The 24,900-nt window shown below is 39.5% G+C and overlaps 1 protein-coding gene across 1 annotated transcript; it reads left to right on the forward strand.

The window, feature by feature from the left end:
- The first annotated feature begins 683 nt into the window (after positions 1 to 683).
- Positions 684 to 24,900, forward strand: DYNC1LI2 (dynein cytoplasmic 1 light intermediate chain 2). The gene is made up of 13 exons (XM_065848134.2): positions 684 to 864; positions 1,793 to 1,866; positions 2,287 to 2,403; positions 8,615 to 8,845; positions 15,199 to 15,362; positions 15,600 to 15,693; positions 16,250 to 16,385; positions 16,721 to 16,832; positions 17,404 to 17,463; positions 18,169 to 18,210; positions 18,594 to 18,711; positions 19,698 to 19,814; positions 21,896 to 24,900. The coding sequence occupies exons 1-13, from the start codon at positions 770 to 772 to the stop codon at positions 22,000 to 22,002; spliced, it is 1,467 nt and encodes a 488-aa protein (XP_065704206.1). The 5' UTR covers positions 684 to 769; the 3' UTR covers positions 22,003 to 24,900.

Here is a 24,900-nt window from a genome sequence, read left to right on the forward strand (position 1 = left end):
GGGGCCTCCTCAGCTTCTGAAGGTCTTCGAGGATTACATTCCCACAGCCTCTTCTGGTGCTTCAGCTGCTGAACAGGCATCATTAGAACACTCTGTGTAATCCAAAAGAGAAGAGTCATGGACTAGAAGCAGGCAGAAACCTCGTGTCAATCTTTCTCTCCTTTTCAGTGACTGCACAATCTTGATAATCTTACTAGTTTTCTTGCATAAAATAGTTTGAAATCCGCGCATAAGGAGCATCCTAAAAATGTAATTGCGTAAGAATAATCGGCATCTTAGGCTGCTGAAGAACGGTATTTTTCGTTTTGAAAGGCTGAATTGGTGACAAATCACAAAGGAAAACGTGTTTTTAAGAAAACTTGAACTTGCTTTGTAGTTCTATTGGAAGAGCAGCGATTATTGGCGGGGTGTGAGAATGTGGGTGGCAGTTAAAGCTTGCTTCGGGAGCAATAATGTACAACAGGCCCTGTCCTGCAGGTGCGCTCAGCCGCTCCCGCGGGCACCAGGGGGCGCTGCCGGCGGCGGCCACACCCGCCGCGGAAGACACCGCCCAGGGCGGGGAGCGCTGCCGGGGCTGCCCTGGCGCCGCCTGAACGGAAAGCGGCGCGGCCGGGAGCGGCGGGACGGACGCGAGGGGCGGGGGGCGGCGGCGTTGAGCCGCGGCGGGGCCGGCAGCGCGGGCTGCCCGCACAGCCGGGCCGGGGAGAGGGAGGAGCGGGGTCCTCGGCGGGCCCGGGTGAGGTCACTCTTTGTGGCTGCAGTCGGCAAGATGGCGCCGGTGCTGGTGGAGAAGAAGCTGCTGGGGCCGGACGGGCCCGGCGGCGCCGAGCTCCCCAGCGAGGAGGAGGAGGGGCAGAACCTCTGGTGAGCGGCCGCGCCGGGCGGGGGGCGCCTCCCGGGCCGCGGCACCCCGGCGGCGGAGCCGAGCGGCTGCTCTCGGGAGTCCCGCGCTGTCACGGCGGGTTCTCCTGCTCTGCCGAGCCGCCTCAGCCCTCCCGCGGCGGGCGGCAGTCCTGGGCCGGGCTGGAGCGGAGTGTGCGCCCCGGTGGGCGCGGGCTGCGGGGCCGCCCTCGGGCCGCGCTGACAGGAGCGGGGGTGGCGGCGGCGGGGCCGGCCCGCCCGGCGGCTGAGGCGCGGGACCGGCGGGGACTGTGAAGGGTGGGGAGCGGGGCCCTTGACCGGTGTGGAGGGGCTGTGGGTGCGTGAGGGGAGCCCCGCACCCCCCGGAGCGAGGGCAGCATCGCTGCGAGGGGCGTGAGGGCAGGGGTGCGGAGCCCGGGACTCGGCTCTGCCGGAGATCCGCGGGGTGGGCTCCGGGAGACGGGATCGCTTGGTTTTTCGTCTCTTTTCTCTGAGGAATGCGTAAAAAATTACTAATAATGACCAAAAAAATTGTGCATAAGGTACAGTAATGGATTGTGGGAAGAGTTAGTCATCAGTTCAAAAGTAGTGCTTGCAGTTATGTGACGTTTTATAAGGCAGAAAAACTTCAGAAAATGTCACCGCCTGAGTTTTATAAATGATAAAAGCTTTTCTCAAAAAGGTGGCATGCTTTTGGTCTTTTGAAACGAACCTGAATCTCTGACATCATATCTGGTTTGTAAATAGAACGGATGTGAATGGATTGGTCTGCGCAGATCTGCTGAGCTCACGGGTGCTGTCACTGGGCAGCGTGCGCTGTGTCTGTGTGTCTGTGCGCGCTGTGTCTGTGTGTCTGTGCGCGCTGTGTCTGTGTGTCTGTGCGCGCACCGCCCTGCCTGTCAGCCTGACAAGGGGGATGCTGTTTTTCTAGGTCCTCGATACTGAGTGAAGTTTCTACCCGGTCAAGATCTAAATTGCCATCGGGCAAGAATATTCTTGTTTTTGGTAAGTAGCATATGAAAGCAGTTGGGTGGTTGGTTTTGTTTTTGTAGAAAGTGTGTTTAAAACAATGATGTGAACAAACTGAGGCATCAGTTTGTTAAAATTGGGTTATGTGATATGATCTACAGTGTTATTGTCTTCAGGCTGATAGTTTTACTTTCTTTTTGGTTTATTATGCTGGTAGATTTATAATATCTATTTTAACAAAAGGATTGCAATACAGAATAGTTAAGTGCTTCCTTCTTGTCATGGTATAAGCTGTTGGATTTAGCTGGAATACTTGAAAGGAAACAGCAGGTAAGTAGTGCCAAAAAATGTACAAAGATATTTCTGATTGCTTAAGTGTGTTTTGAAAAAAAAGTTTCTACAAAGTTAAAATTAATTCTGAATGTGTCTTTCTGTCCTGTAAAAACTTACTGGCAGGTGATGATGGTTCAGGTAAAACCACGCTTATGGCTAAAATACAGGGAGCTGAGCATGGCAAGAAAGGAAGAGGACTGGAATACTTGTATCTAAATATTCACGATGAAGACAGAGATGGTAGGTTCATTTTATGTGTAATCTCTTTATTGTAATTAAGTAGCTGACAATGCCTTTTTTTGTAACCGTGGTTTCATCAGTGTATTTTGGGTTATGCCCAGGTAACTGCTTCCAGCGTTGTTCTCTGTATTTTAGAAGCTATATTAATTTCTTGTAAGTTAAATGCATTTTACATTCAATGTTCATTCTCCCACTTGCCCTTCTTACAGCTTGACCTGTGTGTGAGAAAAAAGTACACTTGAGCAGCGCTCTGGATCCATTTACTTTTAGGGTAGCTAGATTTGCTGATGTTGACTTACTAGCAGATATAGTGTAATTTGGTATGACTACTTGATAATGATAGAAAGTGATACGTCCATGAGAATTTAATTCTCAGTATGGATTTCTGGGCATAGGGTTTTGGTGTTTCCTTACAGGGGCTGTGTGCAGTATTTTGGTTAACTGTAACTGGGGTATTTTGCTAGAGCTGAGTGAGTGAAGAAGAGAGCTTTAAGTTAGAATTAGTATTTCTTTTTTCTCAGATTGGAACTTGTCTCTTTGCCCCTTGTCTTTCTCTTTGTTGTTGTTGATGATTGTTATTCTCTACTATATGGGAAGGGGATGATGGTGAAAGATCGTTTAAAAGCAGGTCTAATTAACAGAATACTCGTATTTTTAGGAAGGTTAGGGGCAGGAAGAGATGGGGAGTGAGTTGATTATCAGTGCTCCTAAGTCTGCCTCTGCTTCTCTCATTCTGAGCAAAATGAGAGAAGCACCTCTTTGTGTTAGTTTCCCTCTTCAAAAATGGGAAATGACAGTCTTCCTGTTCATGACTTTGTTCTGAGTTGTCAGTTCAGAAGGGAGAAGCAATGATGATGCTTTATCCATGTTTCTGAAAAGAAATGAGCTAGGAAGATCCTATAATATTGTTTTGGAAATGGAAATGTACTAAAGACTTGCACAAGTGATTAAGTACCATATGTGACTGGTTGTTATGGAGATTGGTCCTGCGCTCACATGGTAATAAACTGTCTTTGGATATTAAGTTAGGCACAATTAAAGGATGAGTACATTGCCTGTGTCTTCAGTGGCCACCTAATCTTGCAGTTCCTAAACAGCTTTTGTGCTGTAATTTTAAATGCTGAGCCATTCTTGGCTTCTTGAAGTTCTTGGTATAAGTGCTTTTTCATGCACAGTCTTCTTTAGTACAGTGTAAATACTTCATGGGATTAAAAAACCACTGTGATGAGGAGCGTTAGGACAGCCTGTGACATAAGGCTTCTTGCAGCATCAAAGGATATGGTATTATAAGCAGAAAAATGTTTGGTGTGCCTTTTTTTCCTGGTATTCTTTATCAGACCTCAAGTATGTCCTTTCTGTGGAAATACTTTGCAGCTATTCCTGAGTATCTAGAAGTGATGAGTATTTAAGGTGATTAGGAGAAGCCTGTCATAAGAACTCTGGCATCACAAGCAGGAAAAAGAGACCCTTTTGACTGCCAGACTCAGCTGGAGAATTCATGTGTCCCTTTAATGGATGTGTTAGGATCTAATAATACATACCTTTTTCTTCTCTGTCTCGTTAGTGTCATCGGTGAGCAAAATAAATAGCAAAGTGGGTCAGGACCTCCCAGCAGGGAAAGATAATGCTCGTCCTTCTCTAGGACAGGTTTGGGTTAGTTTCCTTAAACTCTTTGCATGCTTTAAGCGTGTGTATGCTCAGATACAGGTTTAGGAACAAAGCCTTTATGATTGAGCCACAATTCTTGGAAGCCCTGAAGAAACTGAAGATAGGCATTCAGGAGCTTACTATCACATATTCAGGTATCTGCTTTTTATTATACCCCAGCCTATTCAAGACCAGCAAAACACAAGGATTTCCAGGGGTGTCAGATCAACACTGGTAACGAAAACTTCGTAGTGGAGTGAGAACATGTTTTCAACTTCTTTCCCAGGTGCTAGAAGATTTCTTTGCTCTCTCTGTCTTTTTCTTCTTAATTTTGGAAGAGTTTACTCTGTCCAGGAGAAATATTTTGGTCATAGTGCTGAGTCATTATCTACCTCCCACCACCCTTTGAAAAATCTTAAGGGAAATCTTCTGGTTTGCTTCTTATCCCCACCCCCCTTCCTCCTTAAGGGGTATTTGAATCTGACTCTTCCTACATTTGAAGTAAGATTACTCTAGATTTCTAGGTGCATATCTTAGTTTACAGTTACTTCTTTCTTTTCCCCTAAAGATTAGATCAGTGATTAAAGTGTTCTCTTTTTTAGCAGGAAAATTAAGCAAATGCAGAGAAAACACTTCTCTTTTGAAGAACCCCCATGGCTAATACAGGTAGCCACTAACTTTTTTATTTTCACTGTGACCAGCTTTTTTCTTGGCGGTGACTGGACACCCAGCTTGGATGGCAAGATACACGTCCCCACTGCATCGGTTGTTTGCTGGTTCAGCTCTGTTAGATGTTAGTTGCCCAATGTAACACTCAATACTCTGGTCCCTAGGTCTCAGGATAGCTTAGAATAAGTCCACTACTGAACCTCTGCGTGAAAAATCTCTGTCCTAGGCTATTATGCCAAATTCTGCCTTGGCTAAGGCATTTGTTCAAGAGGTTTAGGGATGCCTGAGAAGTAATCCTGAGAGAGAGGATTCTCTTAGATCATTAGCCCCAGGTACAGTATCCTTGGAGGGTATGGCTTCTTCTGCATACCTGACACCATAGTTCATCTGGATGAAAGCACACACTGCACTAGCTCTAAAGTTAGCTCAGGATATTAAACAACCTTGGAGCTCATGCCCAAGAGTCCTCTCTTGGTAGAATTTCTCAGGGAGCATGGCCAGTTTTAATTTTTTGCCTCTTTGTGATGAATAGGTGTTTTGTGACGATGCTGGGTAGTCTGCTTTCAAGAGCTGAGAAACGTAATTCGTAAGAGGTAGAAGAGAGGCTCTGCATAATTTTGCTAAAGGATATGGATTTCTGGCGTATCTTTCAGAGCCTCTTGCAGTGACGGGGCAGAGTTAAAGTAGGGACATACAGGAAGACAATGTGACAAACTACCTCCCCTGGTTTTGTAGCAATACTCTATGGCAGGCGTGTCACAGTCATTGTCACCGGGGCCACATCAGCCTCATGGTTGCTTTCAAAGGGCCGAATGTAATTTTAGGACTGTATAAATGTAGGAGTAGTTTGACACCCCTGCCGTATGGGTGAGCTGGCAAATATGAACACCATAGAGGACTTTCAGTTGAACTGCCTCAGATTACAAATGCAATACAGTTGTCCTGACTTTGCCAAATATGCCGGTGAAGTACAGCCATTCTGTTGTTGCGTTCTTACCTGTAACAAAATCAGGTAGTCTTGTTTTTTTGCCTCAGGTTTGGACTGGCCTCAGTCATATAAATGCATATTGCAGTGGAACTGGTTATTCCAGATTGAGCCAAGCGCTGCTGGCACACTGGTTTCTAATGGGAATATTTTTTTGGAAACTTCTTTAAAGTAGTTCTCCTGAAAATTATTTTTCCCTGTTTTCCTTCTCTTCACAGCTTGAATGAGGGATTTCTAGTTACCGCTGATACCTTCTGAGTAAGTGCAGGAGGTGTAGTTGCAGGTTGCAGAGTTGACCATCTGCAGTAAAATTCATCAAAGCTGGAAAATATTCTTTATGGCTAAAGGGATAATGAAATATTGACAAGATTTTGAAATTTAGTTTTAGCTAATATTTTAATAGTCCTTAATAAGGAGCACCTGCTTTTCCAGCAGAATCTGGTAATTGCTCTGTTTTGGTGCCTAATGTCGTAGCCTCTACGGAAGGTCTAGTTAACGCTGACATCATATGACTAACTAGGAGCTTGACGTGGTGCTGACAAGGTTGAATCTGCCTTCAAGTCCTTGCCAAATTGTGAACAACCAGGACTGTATCTTAAGGTGTGTTTTGTATTTGTAGCAAATGTAAATCACGAGCCATACCTCTTCATTGTAAGAAAGGAGGAAAACCGTTCATTTTCATGCAGTGTTATCTTTCTTTTTTTTTTTAAAAAAAGTACATTTTTTAAAAAAAAGTCCAGTGCTGGACTTCCAGTCTTCCTAGCAGATTGGTTTCATTTGAGTGATAGTTCCACCTGTGTTCTAGTTCCAGTCTGTGTTCTAGATGTAAAGCAGAAACTTAAATCCTTAAGTAGGACAGAGTGGTTTAGCAAAGAAAACCTTTGTAGCTTTTAGGTATTGCCTTAAAAAAGCGGCTTAGCAGCAGTGAATTAGATATTTATTAATTTTTGTTACTTGATAAGGTGTGAAAGTCTTTTCTGTGATCACAGCACTCTCCACAGGAGAAACTGTGGAAGTGCTGATGGGAATTGTAAACTTCCGTAGACTATAGGTAGACTTAAGTTGGGCTTTTGACACTTCTGTATTTGCTTCAAGGAGGAAGTCAATGTCTATCAACCTTTCACTCAGGGAAAGCTCCCAGGGTTTTTATTCACTGGTAGATTTCTGCTTTTGGGAATATAAAAAGGATGTTTCTGCACTGCAGAGAATAATGGAGTCCTGCACTGATGTTTCATTTACTATTGTGAAATAGTAAATGTGTTCACATTATGTCCTAGCTTCCTTTTTCCAAACTTTTATCAGGCTCTGTCCTTAGAGGTCTTCCGGCAGCTTTAGATTCGTACATCCAGTGCTGTGAGAATGCTGTGTGATGTCAGTGAGACGGCTTCCTGAAAGGGGTGGGAAGGATGGGGGAAACAAGGAATATGCAAAGATTCATTTCTTAGATACACAAGGATTACTGTAACTGTTTACTGTAAAGGATAGATCTGAGATGAGCAGTTGGAAGATCTTTTAAGTTAAAAGCGTAACTGTTGGCCTGTTTGTGTCATGACTGATGTTTCAATGTCTTATGACAGCCTAACAGTACATAAGTAGGAGCATAACATGCTAAATGAAGACTGCCCACGTATAGCATCTTGCTATAATCTGTCTGTAACTTGGCTGTTCAGTAATTTTATCCAAGACCTGATTAGAAGGGAGGTATGTATATCTCTGTGCTCTTTTTTTCTTCCGATTTCCTTAGTCAAGTTTCTGCCTTTTTGTAGAGCCAGTGTTTTTTATCCCGATGGATTATTTCTTGAAGTTGTGATAACTACAGCGATGGGATTTATTTTGTGAAGTTAAACGATTTGGAGCACAGGGCAGGGAAACATAATAAGGCAGAGTAATTGTGAAGAACTGTGAATTTTGAAAATCTGGGCTCTGCAGTGCTTGTTTTCCTGATCTGTGTATTTCAGAATTCACGTATCTTGCATGTAATACATATGGAGACCCACCGTTCCCTTTGGACAGCTCTAGTGGAACAGGGAATGTGTTGAAAGAGTCTAGAAGATAGTTGTTCCTGTTCAGGAGGAAGTTCCAAGGATAATGTTGTTGTTATTATTAATAATAATAATTTAGATAGATTTTGTTGTTTGGAGTACCTGATAAATCATTCCTGGATGATGTTCCATTTTCAGTTTCTGCTGCTCTTGCCAAAGTTGACATTTTGGGTTAAACTTCTCATGCTAGCTTTCTGGGGAGAAACACAAAACTAAAATACCAGATCTTTTGTTCAGTACTCATTCTATAAGGAGCCTGCCAGTAGGAGCCGATGCTAAGTCCATGTGAATTAGGAGCAGGTAGCACAACTTTACAGTTTGGTAGGTTGGGAGTTTATCCTGTGGTTGCTCCTCCTCCTGTGCTAGAAACCTAAGCTGCTTATTGCCTGTATCTTGTTTGCAGCTTATTTCTGTTGTGAGATGTCTTTAGCATGTTAAACCAGCTAATGTGTCAGAGGGACACCTCAGGCTTCCCTGCTGGCCTCAGCTAGAACCACCCCCTTTTGAACTTGGAGTTAACATGCATCACATGTCTTCTGGTTTTACTTGGAATATACATATTTAAAATTCAGGAATGCTACGCAGTATCTAAAAACTGTTGTGTCAGCTGTCCTTAGTAAAAGCCAAATAACATAAATTCTTTTTTAAAAGATTCTGAACCTAGAAAAAATCCTGTTAAATGAAAGCATCTACTGAGTAATGTAGGCATTTACATGCACACCTGTGTTGAAAATAAACAGGCAAGATCTGCTGGTAGTTGGGGTTTGGTCTTTCATTTAACACTGATGTACTCATCCATTTACTTGTGGACTAGCAAAGCAAGAAAGTTGGCATCTGTTGAGTTACAACTGTTACCTTTTCTTTTCAGATCATACTCGCTGTAACGTTTGGATTCTGGACGGAGACTTGTACCATAAGGGGCTATTGAAGTTTGCAGTTTCTGCAGAATCTCTGCAAGACACCCTTGTAGTGTTTGTTGCAGATATGTCTAGACCTTGGACTGTTATGGAGTCTTTACAGAAATGGGCCAGTGTCTTGCAAGAACATATTGATAAGATGAAAATTCCTCCAGAAGATATGAGAGACATGGAACAGAAGTGTAAGTTTTTGTGCATCCATATATTCTGGTCCCTTTTTTTTGGTTGTTGTTTTGAACTAACTCTTGCAGATTTCTTTTGCAATGATAAATTTCTTCAGAGTAGTGTTTTAAGAATGGGTTGGATAAGAATTACTTTGAAATTGTGATTACAACTCAAATGCAAAAAGACTGTTAGGCTTTAAAACAACTCTTCCAGTTTTGCTGTGCTAACAAAACATCAGGTGAATTAATGGTCTAAACCCCTTGCAGTAATGAGATTTTGATAATGAAATTATTTTTAAAAAATGACTACATACGGAATGACATTTTAAAAATATTGACGAAATTCAGTACTGAAGTGAGCTGCCTGCTCTCCTGTGGTATCTAAGCCAAGGTCCCATTTCCACCCTGTGTTTATCTTCCAGTGGGTCTCTTTGCCTTTGTTTTTCACGAGGCTTAGGCTGTGATCCTGGTACATCCAGTCGTCTCTGACTGCAGCCATTCCTACCTTATGACTTTAGGAATGTTGTATAAATTAACTGTCTTTCCTGGCATATCTGTGGCAGGAAAGAATCTGGCACTGGCAAGCAGTCACCGCTGCAGTGCTGTTTCCTGCAGCTTCTTTTCTTTCCTAAAATAGTTTTGAATGTTTCTTGAGTTTTTTCTGTTTCCCTATTGAATTACTCCAAAATAAATTATTTCAGTGGAAAGGGCCTTAGCTGCAGTGTAGATTTAGACTGATCTTTGCTGGTTGCTGCTTTTGTTCAGGGCTGGTGGCTCGCCGTACTGGAGCGTTTAAACCTTGCAAATACTGTCTGGGAGCTTCCTTAGATTCACTTTAGGCAGCAGTGTAATCTGTTTGGCATGTGAGCATTCACATGTATTTCTATAGCTGATCTCCTTTCCCAAAAGGCTTGTGCCTACAGCATACTAACTGGAATTTAAACTTAATGACAGAAACCACCTGGATTTGATCACCAGCTTATATATATTTTTTAAAAAGAAGGAGTAAAATCTGACAATTTTTAAGGGGAAAAAGATTTTTTTTGTATGTACATGTGAGAGATTTTTGGGAATGGGAGATGAAAAGGCAGGTCTAGTCTCAGAATACAACAGCTAAACCAATTTGCACTTTTCTGAGACACACCAAATTGTAGGGAAGTTCAAATAAATGTAGAGTTTGTGCACTTAAATTTTACTTTTGGAAAGAGAAGTATTTTAAACCTTCCCTAAGAGTCTGCTTTGTGGAGGAGCTACTTACAGCTATGGCAAAGCTTTAGCACAGTGTTTAGGGAACTTGGAATGGTATTGTCTTAAGAGACTTCGAAATTAAAGTCTTGTAGAAATTCCCTGTTACTCTTGTACTTTAATAGAGTTGAGGGCAAAGGAAAGTTTGAGAGCTGTGTAGCTTCACAGGCTTGCAGGACTCTGCTGCCATGCGATGGCTGAGCAGTGAACTTCAGGATCAGTGTGCGGGTGAAACGGGCCCTACCGTCTGCACCCCCAAACTTCCATCTCTCTCCTTTTCTTAGTCTCTGTGTAGGACACTTGTGTCATCTCAAATGTGTGTCTTCTGTATTGTTGCAAACTGGCCCTGGGGCCAGATCTGTGCTCAAAACTTTCTCCCACCATAGCTTGTAATTCTCTCAACAGCAAATTTTGCTAAAAGAAATTCCTGTTCTAGCTGTGGATATATTAGTGGAGCTGCTCAGACCATATAGAACACACATGCCTGAAGAATGCCTTTTGACTGCAGTCCATCAATAAAGCTACAGCAGCAAAGTTTGCTTACTGAAATCCAGCTGTGTATGCCTCCTAAGATAAGCTGCCACTGTGTTGCAGTAGCCCGGATATAAAAAAAAAAATGGTATAACAAAGCACAGATGTAAAGCAGGCAGTCAAAATATAGAAATGGGGTGCAGAGTGAAGGGATGTGCTAAATTCATTCCGGTAAAGCCCCCCTGTAGCATCTCCCCGCAGGGAGGTGCATGTTTGAGTTCAGCTTGCAGAACCGCATTCCTGTACGTTTGCTTCTAGGTAGAACTGGTGGCATGTGGACCAGACTCAGTGTCCACAGGGCTTTCCCCAGCGATTACACTTGGTACCAGTGCCTGTAGTTCTTGTTGACTCTAGGGAAACATTTTCTAGTATTATCCCAATAGCATCCCTTTAAAGTGCTGCTAGGTTGTTCATTTTCCATTACTAAGATCTTATTACCAGTTTCCAGAAATCCTTTTGTTAGCTTACCCTTCTCGGTGGAATTGAACTTTGGACTGCTCGTCTTTGGTTTCAAGGGTTTTGTGGCCTTTCTCCACCCAGTCTTTTGTCTCATGTTTGCTGTTTGAGATACTGACTCTTGGCTTGGCTGGGTGGATGACGCTGGGCTCCATCTGGTGTACGAGCTTTCCTTTTGTGTTAAGGAGCTTCCAGAGTGGGAGGCAGGACACACATACGGAAGCAACAGGCTGCCTTGAAGGAAATTGAATTATTCAGAATATACCAAGAGTGTTGTTTGTCTGCGCTGACTGCTAGCGCTGAGCTGCTCTGGAAATTCCTTGCTAAAAGCTTGGCCAGTGTGGATTCAGATATATAATGTCAGTTCAAGTGTTCTAATTTAATTCAGGCTCAATTATGATAAGTAATTGTTTAAATAACACATATGATTAATTATTTTGGGGAAGATCTAAATTTTGCATCCCTCTTTATGACAGCGAAGCAGAAGACTGTCAAGAATCAAGAAATGTAGAAAGGAAGTATACTGGTAAAATGGCTGTTCTATTAATGTCCTCTGGAGCATTTGAAGCTAAACGCTTGAAACACAATAATACATTTTTCTGAAAATTAAGCAGTGTCCCATTTAGGCTGAACTGATTTCAGATTCTCTGCCTTTTTTTTGTCTTACTCACAGCTCCAATAATTCTTCAGCTAAAGGATAGAATAAACTTAATTTGCCCAGATGTTTTTTGTCTAGGAATTCTGTTCACAAGACTGAAATTTATGGTCAGTAAAGATAGTGCTCAAAAAAAAGCTGCATGAATTGGTTGTGAAATTGAATAAAGTGTAAATATGAAACAATTGTCTGTGGAAAATTTTCTGTGTTTTTCTTGTTCTGCTGTTCAGTGCCTTTGTGATCTAAGTAGTTAAGTTGTAGTGTTTGTCTGCCGTTTCCATATTGCAGTTAAACAGTGCTTCAAGACTGACGAGTTTATTGTTATTAGACCAATCAAACATAAGAATAATGGTGGATTGCTTTCTTGGTGGTACTTCTGTTCTTGTTACAGTCAACTTTCAGTAGCTTGTGGAAATAAGCAATAAGGTGAGAACAAAAGGATTAACTGTAAACTTGCATTCACTTGCTGTGTTAAACGCAAAAGTCTAAATAAAAGGCTTTTTTTACCTAGGTAAACCTCAAGTTTGGCAGATAAATCAGTAGCAGAGGTGTAATTTTTATGGCATATCATCACCAGGTGATAGTTTTTCAAATGTAATAGGCTGTTGCTAATACTCAACCTTACTGATAGGTAGCAGAATATTACTGATTTGTCAGATGAACATTTGCTTTTCTGGCTTCCTATTTTACATGCATCATCTTATTTCCTGTTTAAAAAAAAAAGCCTAAGTATTTTTTCTTCTACTTTTTAATCAAGAAAAGAGTTATTTCCCATACCATAAAGAATGTAATTCCTTAACATGAATTACGTGGAGGATAAAATATTCATAGCTCACTAGGAAAAAAAGAAGAAAGATTTATACAAGCTGTTTGGGTGCATGATGAACTTTATGGCCATTAAACTTTTAAGAATGGAGATCGAGTGAGAAACAGATATTGGAAGTAAAGAAAAAGTACTGAATTGCTGTGTGACACTTTAACTGAAGCAAGCTTCTTTATTAGATGCTTGGGCTGCAGTTTGTTGGTAAGAGGTAAATCCAACAGCCCTTGCTGTGTAACTTTACTGGGATTTAACGGCTGAAGTTTGAATGATAATGGGGGTTCAGTGAGAGTCTTTTAAAAAGTTTTTAAGAGCCTGTTGCTAGCAGGCACTTAAACCCCTTTAATTCAGAAACAAGCTATGTGTGTTCAAGATAAAACAATTTGAGGTTCTTACTAGAGCTTCTTTTGCCTTCTTTTAACTCTGGTAGTTGCTTGTTCAGCAGCCACCCTTGTTAACTGAAGCTGAGTGTTTTCTGTGTTATTTCTCAGTCTCTAGGCAGGGATTAATGCCAGACCACGCGCATTATTAACCATCTTCAGCAACAACAGTCTCCAGTTTGTTTCTTCCTCCATGCACGGATCAGGCTGGGCCGATCGCAGGGCTGTGGAGCGCAGGTTTGGTTCTGCCTGCTCTTGGGGGTTCTTGGCTCTTGAGGACCATGGTCTTCATTCGCATTCAGCAGAAACTCATCAGGATGTCCATCAGATTTCTGAAGCTTCTATGTTGCATTTGCTCTTCTTTATATTAGTAAAATTTTTGGGGAATCTTAAATAATGGTTTGTATGATGTTGTCCGGAGTCTTACTGTTTTCAAGAGAGGCTCTCCTTTCTCGCTTTTGAGGGGTTTTATACTAATAGATAACTCAGTAAAGAAAAATTTTTCTGCTCTGATATGACCAAAGCCTAGGAAACTAATATTGTCTGATTATAATGCTGTAGTAAATTGAGACCAGTATTGTCAAATACGCTTTTATATCGGATTAAGTCAGAGAGGCTTATCTGAATGATTCTGGTGGATGTAAATGGTATTTTTTAACTGTTGTGATCTACTTGTCTTCAATAGTTTTTTTTTTTTCTATCAAGTACTTACCAAAACCCCTTTTGTAGTTAAATGCTCTGGAATTAATTTGCTTTAGTGAGATAGTCAGTAAACATATTTATTGTGCAGAATGTGTAATGGAATTTTGATTTCCAGTTGCTGAATATGGAACAACACTAGAGGAAAGGATCTCTTTGAAAGCATGGTTGTTTTCTCTCCACCAGAAGGCACTACCTCCCCAAGTTTAAAAGCAACTGCATTTGAATATTTTTAGTGATTAGAAGTCTTATTGTCTATATTTAATGTGTGTTTTTTAAGTTTTTCTCTGGACTAGACCTTCCTTGTTTTCCCCAGGAATCACACAATTTTATATTTCAAATAGAAATTGCAGATTGTGCAGCTTTGAACAGAAGTGTTCTTCTGATTTGATCTTCCTTGCACATGCCCATTCTATTGCAGGAATGGTTCCTATTTTGAAAAGGTACAGTGACTTCATTTTGCAAGATTTGTATTTTAAACTATTCTGAGGTTTTCCCACTTCCTAAACCTCAGCTGTATCCCATGGCCTGCAGTAGAATTGCAGTTCCTTCCCTGTCACATGGATGGATGTGCTGAACAACACTGTCTTTGTGACTGTGCTAGAGATTGGGAGCTTTTTCAAAGAGTTTTCCTTACTGTGAGTATGGTCAGCCTGCTCCCGCTATTTCTAACGTAAAGATGCTTTCAGGGGAGCAGCTCGTGGAGCTTTGCTTGGCTCTTTCCAAGTGCTCCTCATGGTGGGGAGCAGGCACATCCTGTAGGCAGATGGATCTGCTCTGGGCGTTCATCCTGGAAAAAGAAAAGCTGTGGGTTGCAGCCCACTTTTGATTAAGCTTGCATGGGGTCACAGTGTGCTTCTTAACCCCCAAAATGGGGTTAATACTATTTCTTAGGCACTTCAGTATTTCATAGTATTGAATATTATTGGAACATGCGTCATTACCATAAAATTAAAACACTGAAAATTTAGAAGGCATCTAGTTTCCTCTGGACTCCATTATAGTTTTCCAGAATATAACAGAATCTCTTCAGTTAACATTTAAAAGTCCTTGAGTTTGTATTTATGCAGTGTATTTTTTGTGTTTCTAGCATTCAACTCCTCCAACAGAAATTCACAGTCATAGAAACTTAAATTGAGTCATAGTTTATAAGGTAGAGTGGCTATTTAAGCTTGGTGTTTTCTGTGCCCCATGTACATTTTCACCATGCTTTCTTCCAAAATTAGGTACAAATTGTGCTGAGTATTGGTGACGTTGCTAAACTGTATTTATGTTTTCTGTTATCAGCTCCCTTATAAAGAAATGCATTGAGTTGAGGAATGTGCATTTGTGCATACTGTAGCTCTTGCACATAGTTTTGATTGCTTGTTCTGGATACCAAATGCACTCGATTTATCTAATTGTAAATGTTGGTGGAGAATTACTGTGTTTGAAGGGGGTAACAAGGCTTAAGCTTGCGTTCTGTTCTCATATAGTACCTTGTTATAACAGCCAAAAAAAAAGTGAGTTGTAGTTATTCGTAGATTGGTTATGCTTTATAAAGAACTAGTTCCTTTGTACCTTAAGAAGATCTCTCTCTTAATAGTTATAAAGGAGTTTCAAGAGTATGTGGAACCTGAAGAAGGCTACCAAGGATCACCGCAGAGGAGGGGCCCTTCTGGCCAAGAGGATGAACACGTTTCGTTGCCACTTGGAGAAAACGTGCTGACTCATAACCTTGGTATTCCGGTGCTGGTAGTTTGTACAAAAGTGAGTTTCTGGTGCTGTTTGCTACTATGGAAAAGTGTAATTACTTTTCTTTAATTTTGCAGAAGGGTAATAACCTTATCAATTAAACGTTAATTACTTTATCTTTGATGTATTGGTGGCACTTTAAAACCAAAGGCTCAAAGTAAATGCGATGTGTTTGTAATATTAAGGAAGATGTTTTAAGATGTGCTGGGAGTGACTGGGTTTTTCTGGCTTTGGTTGTTCCCTTTCTTGCAGTGCGACGCAGTGAGTGTGCTAGAGAAGGAGCACGATTACAGAGAAGAACACTTCGACTTCATTCAGTCACACATTCGTAGATTCTGCTTACAGTGTATCCTTTCCTGCACTGAAGCGATTTGCTGTAATGTGGAAGCAAGAAAATATGTTTTAGTGTTGAATTGCACATAAAGTTAATCTGAGAAATTACACTTCAAGACTGCTTGGTATTTAGTTATTTACTACTTAGCATTTTTTGTTTTGAAAATGTTGAGAGGTGTATAGCATGGTTTTTAAATTCTGCATGGAATTCAGAGCTTTTGTTCCTTTACAAAGGATTTGCCTTGTGAGGTGGTTTTTCTTGGTTTTCCCCTCAGAACTTGCAATTTCCATGTAAACCCAAGATTTTGGCAGTTTCTTTAGTTTTTGACTTTTTCAAAATTAGGTGCCTGGGAGAGTAAGTGACTTTCGTGCATGTTGAGAGAAAAGTATCATGAGTCTGCTCCTGTTATACCCCCTTCCTCTCCTGGCTACTAAATGGCTATAGCTTTTTCCCTAAACTACTTCTCAAAATCAGGTGTAGTAAATATATGTCCATTAGGTCCCGTTTTGAAATTCTTACTATAATTTAAAAGCTGTATCTAACATGTTTTCCTTAAATAAATAATCAGATGGGGCTGCCTTGATTTATACATCAGTTAAGGAGGAAAAGAACCTTGATCTGTTGTATAAGTACATTGTACATAAAACATACGGTTTTCAGTTTACCACACCTGCCTTAGTGGTAGAAAAGGATGCAGTTTTTATGTAAGTCAGTTGGATAAGCAGCATGGTTTCAGATTATTTTATATTAAGCATTACACTTCATATAACTATATATAAAAAGAACTTGAATGATTTGTGTCATTCAGAAGCTTAGTATGTGAGTCTTCTGAAGTCTTGAACTAAAAACCAATGTGTATCATTTGGGTTACTGGACTCAGAGTCTACCATTTCAGCTTTTTACTGTCTTTGGAATTTAACTGAGAATGAGGACTGACCTGTAACAGAATTGCTTTATTCAGGTAGAGGGCAGTAAATAAATGGTCTCTGTAGAAGTGCTTTTTGTGACCGAAAAGGAAAAGCTTTCCTTCTTTTTGTAGACCTGCTGGTTGGGACAATGAAAAGAAAATTGCCATTTTACATGAAAACTTCACAACAGTGAAACCAGAAGATGCATATGAGGACTTCATTGTGAAACCTCCTGTAAGAAAGGTAAAAAGGGGTAAACTCTTCCCTGTCCCCTGACAAATAAGCAGTTTGAATGGCTACTAATAACTACTAATACTGAAGAGCTCCAAATCTAAATGTATTTATTTTTTTAATCCAAATGTGTGAAACATCAGGCTTTCATTTTCCAGTTCACCTTAGTGAGTGAAAGGCAGTCCAGAAATAACCACTTCACATGAACCTTTTTGCATGTGTGGGCCAAAACCAGTTTTTGAAAGCGGAGAATACCGTTGTAGGACTTCAACAATTTTCATGAGGAGATTAACACCAAAGCTTAACAGGATGAATGTGGCTGCTACCCAAGTACTCATCTTTCTGGGAGAATAGCCACAGGCTGCCATCAATGGGAGTCTGCTCCATTCACTTACACTATTTTAATGACAACTTCTTTAATGTTACTACGCTTTTAAATGTGAAATAAGTTTTTTGGTTTTTAAAAAAGTAAAGAATTGTATTAAAGATGAGGCTCTCTTTCTTCCCTTTTGATCATGAAAACATAAAACCAGTCGCAGCGATTTCAGTTTTTACTTCTATTAACAAAATCTTTTTTCAACAGTTAGTCCATGATAAAGAGCTGGCAGCAGAAGATGAACAAGTATTTCTTATGAAGCAGCAGGTAAGAATGAAACTAAATTACTAAATAAGAATTTAAGCTCTCCATTGTTATTGCCTACAGTTTTTAATTCCTCATTTAAATCACTAGATAGCCACTGTTCAGCTCTGTAAATTCACGTGGAGTTGTGACATAAGACTTTATTGTAACAAAGGCAAATAGAAAATACGGCCACTTATCGTGGCAAGTTGAAGGAAAATACGCTGAGAACAGAAAGAATTTACATTTCAGAGGAGAAGAATGAGAAGAAAATCTGAAATTTCACAGCATAGATATATTGATCTGTAAAATATAAATACTTTAAAAACATCTTAGTGTTGCAGTTTTCTTACAGCCAGAGGCTTGAAGGACTTGAAGATGTCAAATTTGGCTATGCTGTGTCATCTTATTTTCTTTTCTTTTCAAAAAAATAAAACCCAAAACTTTCCTGTATAGCTGATTATAAATATAGTGGTCACAGACATGGGTGGCTGTGATTCTGGCTTTTTTATAGTTCTGGACCGGCTGCCTAAGACAAAGGGCTGAAGCTTATTTATTTGTTTTAATGCTGTCCTCTAGTGGTAAAATCTGGAAGTATATAAATATCAAAGGAAGCCCGTAAATATCAGAAAAAAATTGTCAAATAAGTTAAAGAAATAAAATACAGTGAAACTAACACTTACATTATTCTGAAGTATGTTTAATTTTCTGAATGTGTTGTTTTTGCAGTCATTCCTTGCCAAACAGCCAGCAACGCCTACAAGAGCATCAGTAAGTAGATCCAAGAGAAGAGTAGAGGAGATGTTTTCTTTCCTTTTAGGAAAGAGGGAGCAATTCTAACCTGTAGAGATTCATTTTGTAAATGTAAAATACATAACCTCCAACTGCAGAAAGTAAATAATAAAAAAGGCAATATTTTAAAATGTTGATTATAAATTGCTTAATGGTAATTCACTGCGGTAACATAGAAATATCTGATGATTATTGAACTAACAATTTACTACAGTGATTCACACCAGTGGTGTTTTCTTTGAGGTTTTTTTTTTCATAGTGTGCTTACACTACAGTGCTAATATAAAGGTTTAAAAAGTAATTTGTATGTGATGTTACATTTGCTTTCTTCTCTAATTTGTGTGATTTGGACTTTTTTACAGGAATCTCCTGCAAGAGGCCCTGCAGGATCCCCAAGAACTCAAGGCAGAGCTGGTCCTGCCAATGTACCCAGTGCCTCACCAATAACATCAGTTAAGAAACCAGATCCAAATATTAAAAGTAAGAATAAGCATTTTATTGTTTTTATCATGTGTTATTTCCCTTAAAAAGAAATCATCTTCTGTAGAAGGATTTTGCAATTTATTCACTAATGGTATCGTTAGTTTAATAACAAGAATGAACTGATGACAGCTTCAGGTTTGATTTTCTTTTTTCTTTCTTTTGTCATTCATGTGATTTGAAGTGGATTTCTGTGACTGCCAAGCAGAGTCTGAGCTCAAATACATTGTTTCCTTAGGTTGCCTAAATGCATCTATTATGCATCAGTTGGATTATTAGACTGGGGATTGCTTTAAACTATGTGCAATTTTATACTTCACATCACTTATTCTGGAATCCACAATGAAACCTGTTCTACTAAACCTTCTCTAGAATGCAATTTTTTATAGTAGATGAAGAAGCTTGGGAATTACACCCTTTTCCCCGCTCCTCAGCCCTAAGACGGAGCTTGGCGGTATGGGCTGGTTTGTTTCCTCTCTGAGCATTGAACAAGTTGGTGTGGCCAGTGTTGTTTTGGTGGTGACTGGTGCCAAACCTCACCCACAATGGGTGCCCTCCTCGTGCAGTTCTGGATCGTGTCTCATTGCTGCACATCCACGTTTTGATTGATGATAGGTAGTGTGGCGTGACAGACAGCAGTAAAATGTCTACGCAGTTTGTTAATGGACTTATAAATCTTTGCACACCCATAATGAATACATTGTTTCTTGGGTTCTACATGTAGAAAAAACAAAAGCATACAAATATTTAGATTAAAATCACCCCCCTGCCGCCATTCCAGAAGAGCAGTAATATGCTCTCAGTCATTTCTGACTTTGCCAAAGAATTGAAAGGACTCGTGTCTTTAAATTGAGCGAGAAAGACTCTCATATTTTAGGTTTATTTCATTGATTGGTAAGAGAGTTATATATATATATGTAAATAATAAGTTCTATTGTTTACCAGTACTAACTATTCTGTGATGTATATATTTGTTTTTTATTTAGATAATGCTGCAAGTGAAGGTGTCTTGGCTAGTTTCTTTAACAGTCTCTTGAGCAAAAAGACTGGCTCTCCTGGGAGTCCTGGTGCTGGAGGAGTGCAAAGTACAGCCAAGAAATCAGGTATTGGACTTGTGATTGCTGGCTGGTTTGCGTGTTTTCAATATGTTATTTGGCCCGCGTTGGTCTAACAGTGTGTGTCTTTTAAACTGGTCAGTAAAGTGCCAGACCTTGACAGGTGACAGTGCCAAAATGTACAGTCTTTAAGACAGAACTAAACTACTGCAGCTTCGCAACTCCAGGGCTTCCATATTAAGCCTGTTATAACTTGACTATTTGAGTGAAGTTATACTGCTGAGATGTAAATAATATTTGAGTCTTGATCATATTGAGGAAGTGCTAATTTCTTTTTTTTTTCTTCCATGTGTAGACTGTGATATTTCAAATAACTTCATTTGGTGGTTTCTGTGGTGTATTATTTTTCTTGGCATGGACTTCTAGACTTAAAAGTTATTTCATTTATATTCGCAAGAAGATTCTTGCAGATTCCAAGATTTGCCTTCACCTTTCCATTCCTGTGCAACAGATAAGGAACTAGGGTTCCCTGCTCTCACTCGAGTCTAGAAAGGACAATACATAACAATTGTATAAAGCTCATCTCATTGACTAAGACCCTTACCATCCTTGACGATATTTTTGTAGGGAACCTGAAAGTGAGTTACCAGTTTAACTTATAATGTAGGGGGAAATTTTATTCTCTTAAAACAGCTCCTTGTCTGTCTTCTTCTTTGAAAGGTGCTCACCTATGATGGTGGTAAAGGGGAGTGTGTAAACCTGCCTGTCGTTGAACGGCTTGGCCGTGTTTCTTGTGTCCAGTATGAGGTAGTTGCAGGACACAGCTCCTTGTTCTTTGGAGGTTTAAGGTTCCAGTCCATCTAGCGTTAAAAAGCCACAGTTTTTGTTTAGATCTACTTTTGTCTGAGCAAGAATTTTGCGTGTTTTTTATTGTTTTAGGATTTAGGTTTTTTTAACTCCAAGGTACCATTAGTTTACATGTAAAGTGTTTTGTATGTTATATTACAGTTAATGTACTCATTTTTAAATTTAGTTTAAATACCCATGCTTTGAATAGGTGCTGTTAAGAGTACTGTGGCTTACAACTAGTGCTTGAATCCAAAACCTTTGTAGTGATTAAAGGTAACCTTTTAACTTGGTTATGTCTTTGTACTTTGGAAAAAGCACTTAAATCTCCAACAGTTAAATCTTGCCTTCTTAATGTTTTCAGCATGTACCCTGGAAAAAATCCACCTAATATTTCACACACATTTGAGCTGGAAAACAGATGCTTGTTAAATTCTTTGGCTATGTAAGGAAGCTGTACATGGTTATATAATCTACTTTTTGTCTAAAAATGTAGCTTTTAATCTTAAATGCTTGTATGTACTAGGCATATAGAATATTTAGCTCCAATTTTAGTGTTCAGTTAGTGGGTTTATAATTTTCAGAGTGAGAAGATTAAACTGATGGTTCAGTTAGAGAATTGGTAAAAAGTTTTGAGTCTAATATAAAAATGTAAGATATGCTTTTCCATTAAATACTTCAGCGTGTCTGTTTCCAATTGAAGAAATCCTTTGAAATGACTGCTCTGAGATATTACATGAATATGCAATTTGTGTCCCCTTTTTTAAGGGAAAACTTGTCTGCAGACATAAAAGAGTTCTTCCTGTTAGTTGTTTAATATTAAAACACAGCAAGTGTAAGTGTGACCAAACAAATGTGGTTTTTGTAGCAGGTGTCCTGTGTACGTTGGAAAACTTGTGGCTAAAATCTGGGTTTAAAGTCAGTCCTTGCTATCAGTTCTAATAATAGACCTGTGTATAGTTGTTTTTAATAGAAAATTCTAAATGTGATTGATTTCAAAATGTTAATTGCTGTAAAATATATCACAGATTTTCTTTGCTTTATGCTGCTGTATAATTCACCATTTCATCTCTTTAAAGTCAGTCAAATCTGAGTATTTATCAGTCTTTATGTAGATGTTACCTTGCATTGTGTCAGGACCCGTGTTCTTGGGTAGGTGGTGAAATAATGAGAAAATAAATGATATATTGTCATATAAAAGTGATTTCATGAATACCCGTACTCATTGGTTAAAACATTTAACTGAAATTAAATTGTTTTAACCTTGTCCCTTTTCTTTTTAGGACAAAAAACAGTTTTGACAAATGTTCAAGAGGAATTGGATAGGATGACTCGCAAGCCAGACTCTATGGTAACAACAAACTCTCCTCCAACAGAGAACGAAGCTTGATAGCGCATAAAAATGCATATGTAAATGACCAAATAACTATGTAAATTGATCTGATAAGACCAGGAATTTTCTGCTATGGCAGATGCTATCAGTTTTCTTGGGGCAGGGGAAATGAGCTTACTCCATCATTGCCTTGTCCCAGTAAAAAGTGCACATTCAGGAAGTTTGCATATAAAATCCCTCTGTATAAGATAACCATTTAGAGTTTATATAGGGCAATTCTTTTGGTTTTGGAGGTAAGCAGGTGCAGCTGCATTTCCTGTTGGGAAGAACACAGAGAAGCAAAAAATGGAGAATTCTTATTAAAATACTACTACTGACTGCACACAAGGCAAGAAAGAGAAATTCAATCCTCTTTCAGAGTTACTGGAATTGGCTACTTGTATGTTTGCAAATGCATTATATTCTTGGAAAGATGGTGGTGGTGTAACAGAGCATTAATTAGGTGAAAGGAGCCTAGGGAGGGAATGGAGCCCTGAAAGGGGAAACAGACTTGGGGCAGTGAGAAACTAGAACGTTGGATTGACTGGAGAGGAGCAATGTTGTTAAATCCTGTGTTTCACATAGGGTAAATAATCACTGTTTTCAAAAGACTACTTTACATTGGAGAATTCCAGGCCGAACACTAAGCGTCATGGGAATTTATTCTTGTTATAAATCTCGTTTTAGTTTTTAAAAAAGTCTAAGAGTGTGGATGCCCTTTCTGGTGTAGCTGACAAAGGGAGAAACTATAACTTGTTTAGATCCAAGTGCCTGGCACAGTGTGTGATGTGTCTTTAGGAGGTGCTTGAATTTATTGTGCACTGTAGTACAAACAGTCACTGTTTGGTTTTATTTTAAAATGGGTAGTTTGGCAATTTGTATTTAATTTTAAATCCTGTTTTCTGATAGCTTCTGCCTTTTTTTTACGCCGAGAGGCTAGCCTATGAAGAATGGTGGGTGACGTATCATTTTCCCATAATGAAATATGCTACAGAATGCTCTCAGTATTTTTTTTCTTACTTTTTGTAACTAAATATTAGCTACCAAGCTAAAATTGATTCCTGCCTTACACCTATGGAGGTTTTTAGAAAAGACTTTCATGGCCCTAGTTCCAACCGCATCTGCTGCAGGTGCAGCCAACTCCAGTTCTGAAGGTAACCTAAACGTATGAATGTGTACATGGTGAACACACTTAATAACTTGTATTTTCTCTAATGTAGCATTTCATTTGGAAAGATGGGTTGTGGTTGTCCCCGTTGATCTTGCGGAGCTCTGCCCACGGTCACATAAAACCATCATTCTGTAAAAACAAACAAAACTGCTATCGTTACTGAAAAGGCACTTTGATTTTATATACAGTATGCTTGTTTTACATGTACACACTACCATAAATTAAAACTACCAAGCATATTCTGTGCTCTTAATGTTGAAGGGAAAAACCACAATTTGAATTTTGCAGAGTTTACTTTTTATTGATATGAACTTGTACTAAATCTGATGTCTGGATATAACTTCCCTAATATATATTGTTACTTAAATATACAGAACTAGATTGACCACTAACACAGTACTGGATGTTAACTTCAAATCCTATGTTACATCAAGAGGCTGTTCTTGTAAGTCTTGTCTAAACATTATCTAGAAAGCTACGAGTATTTACTTGCCTCTTCGACAAACATTAACATGAGTATGTTACTTGTGCCAGTTTTTTTTGTTGAAAATACTATGTTTTTCTTGGGTTTTTTTTTACTTTTTTAAAAAATAAGCGGTATGACCTGAAGTGATACAGTTGTGTAGATAACAGTTTAGCCTAAGGCTGCGGACAGCTGACGGGTCGTGTGGATGTGCTTCCTGGTGTCCCGGGCGCCCGCTGCGAGTTACCGCACCAGAAGTAATCACACACTGTCCTCCTGACACCGAGAATTGAGATCGGAGATTTAAACATCAAAAACTTGACGGGAAATTTGAAAAAGTGTGTGATCATAACGGGATTTAGTTTGAAAACCTCAGTCTGAAGCTGCGTTTTTTTGTCATCTAACCTGATAAGCACTTTCTCTAGTAATATGGCTAAAACTTAAAATCGAAGTACTTTCCGGTTCTACAAAAATGTTAAATACACTAAATCAATTAAAACTGATAACGTATGATAACCTAGCAGTGTTGCAGAAAGCTGCTTCTGACAAAACAGGAACGGATTTCCGGTTTCTAATTGCAAGTGAATGCTCCTAGTTTATGGAAGAAAGTCGTAAGTAATGTAGCATCCTGTGATTGCCGAAGTCTGTCAGCTTGGGTGAGCTGCACGGTTGTTAATTCTGGTGTCTTCAGGCGTTGGAACCAAAGGCCAAATTGCAAACAGCCTTTACGTTTTCAAGTGAAACTTCATTTTATTTGCAGATACACTTGTATGGTAGACTGTTTAAACTATTATATGACTATATTTATATGCATTATAGTGACTGCATCTACTGTTCACGTTTAAACTAAGAAAACAAAAGATGAAAGCATTCAACTTGAAGCAAATAGAAAAGTTTAAAGATTGGCCCTCCGTAAAAACGCTGTGGTTATGCTGCTTGATTTTAAGTTTGCACTTTTTTTTTATTGGCATTTAAAAAACCTGTTTAAACTGAACAGAATTTCGTATTTTATTTAATTTAACTACGTTGAAAGTGACTGCTCTGTACATCATGAACTTAACAATATACATGCTGTAAATGAAAGTTCACTGTCCTGTATACTAAGTTTATTGGGTTTTTTTCCACCTTACAATTAGGACTGCAAATGTATGAAACAAACCTTAGTCCATTTGTATGGCTTTAACCAGGTGCAGTATGCAGTCATGTGGAATCTTGCTTTCTAGTGCTGGCAAAATGAGGACGTCTTTAATTACTGGCTTCAATAAACACGAATCCAGACTGC

The sequence above is a fragment of the Patagioenas fasciata genome, chromosome 13, assembly GCF_037038585.1.
Source record: "Patagioenas fasciata isolate bPatFas1 chromosome 13, bPatFas1.hap1, whole genome shotgun sequence".
NCBI lineage: Eukaryota > Metazoa > Chordata > Aves > Columbiformes > Columbidae > Patagioenas > Patagioenas fasciata.

Excerpts from the sequence above, each read along its gene's own strand:
- DYNC1LI2 (XM_065848134.2), top strand. The coding sequence starts at position 770 with ATGGCGCCGGTGCTGGTGGAGAAGAAGCTGCTGGGGCCGGACGGGCCC. Across the intron at positions 2,404-8,614 it reads TCACGATGAAGACAGAGATG|ATCATACTCGCTGTAACGTT; the intron begins GTAGGTTCATTT and ends TTTTCTTTTCAG. Across the intron at positions 15,694-16,249 it reads TCGTAGATTCTGCTTACAGT|ATGGGGCTGCCTTGATTTAT; the intron begins GTATCCTTTCCT and ends ATAAATAATCAG.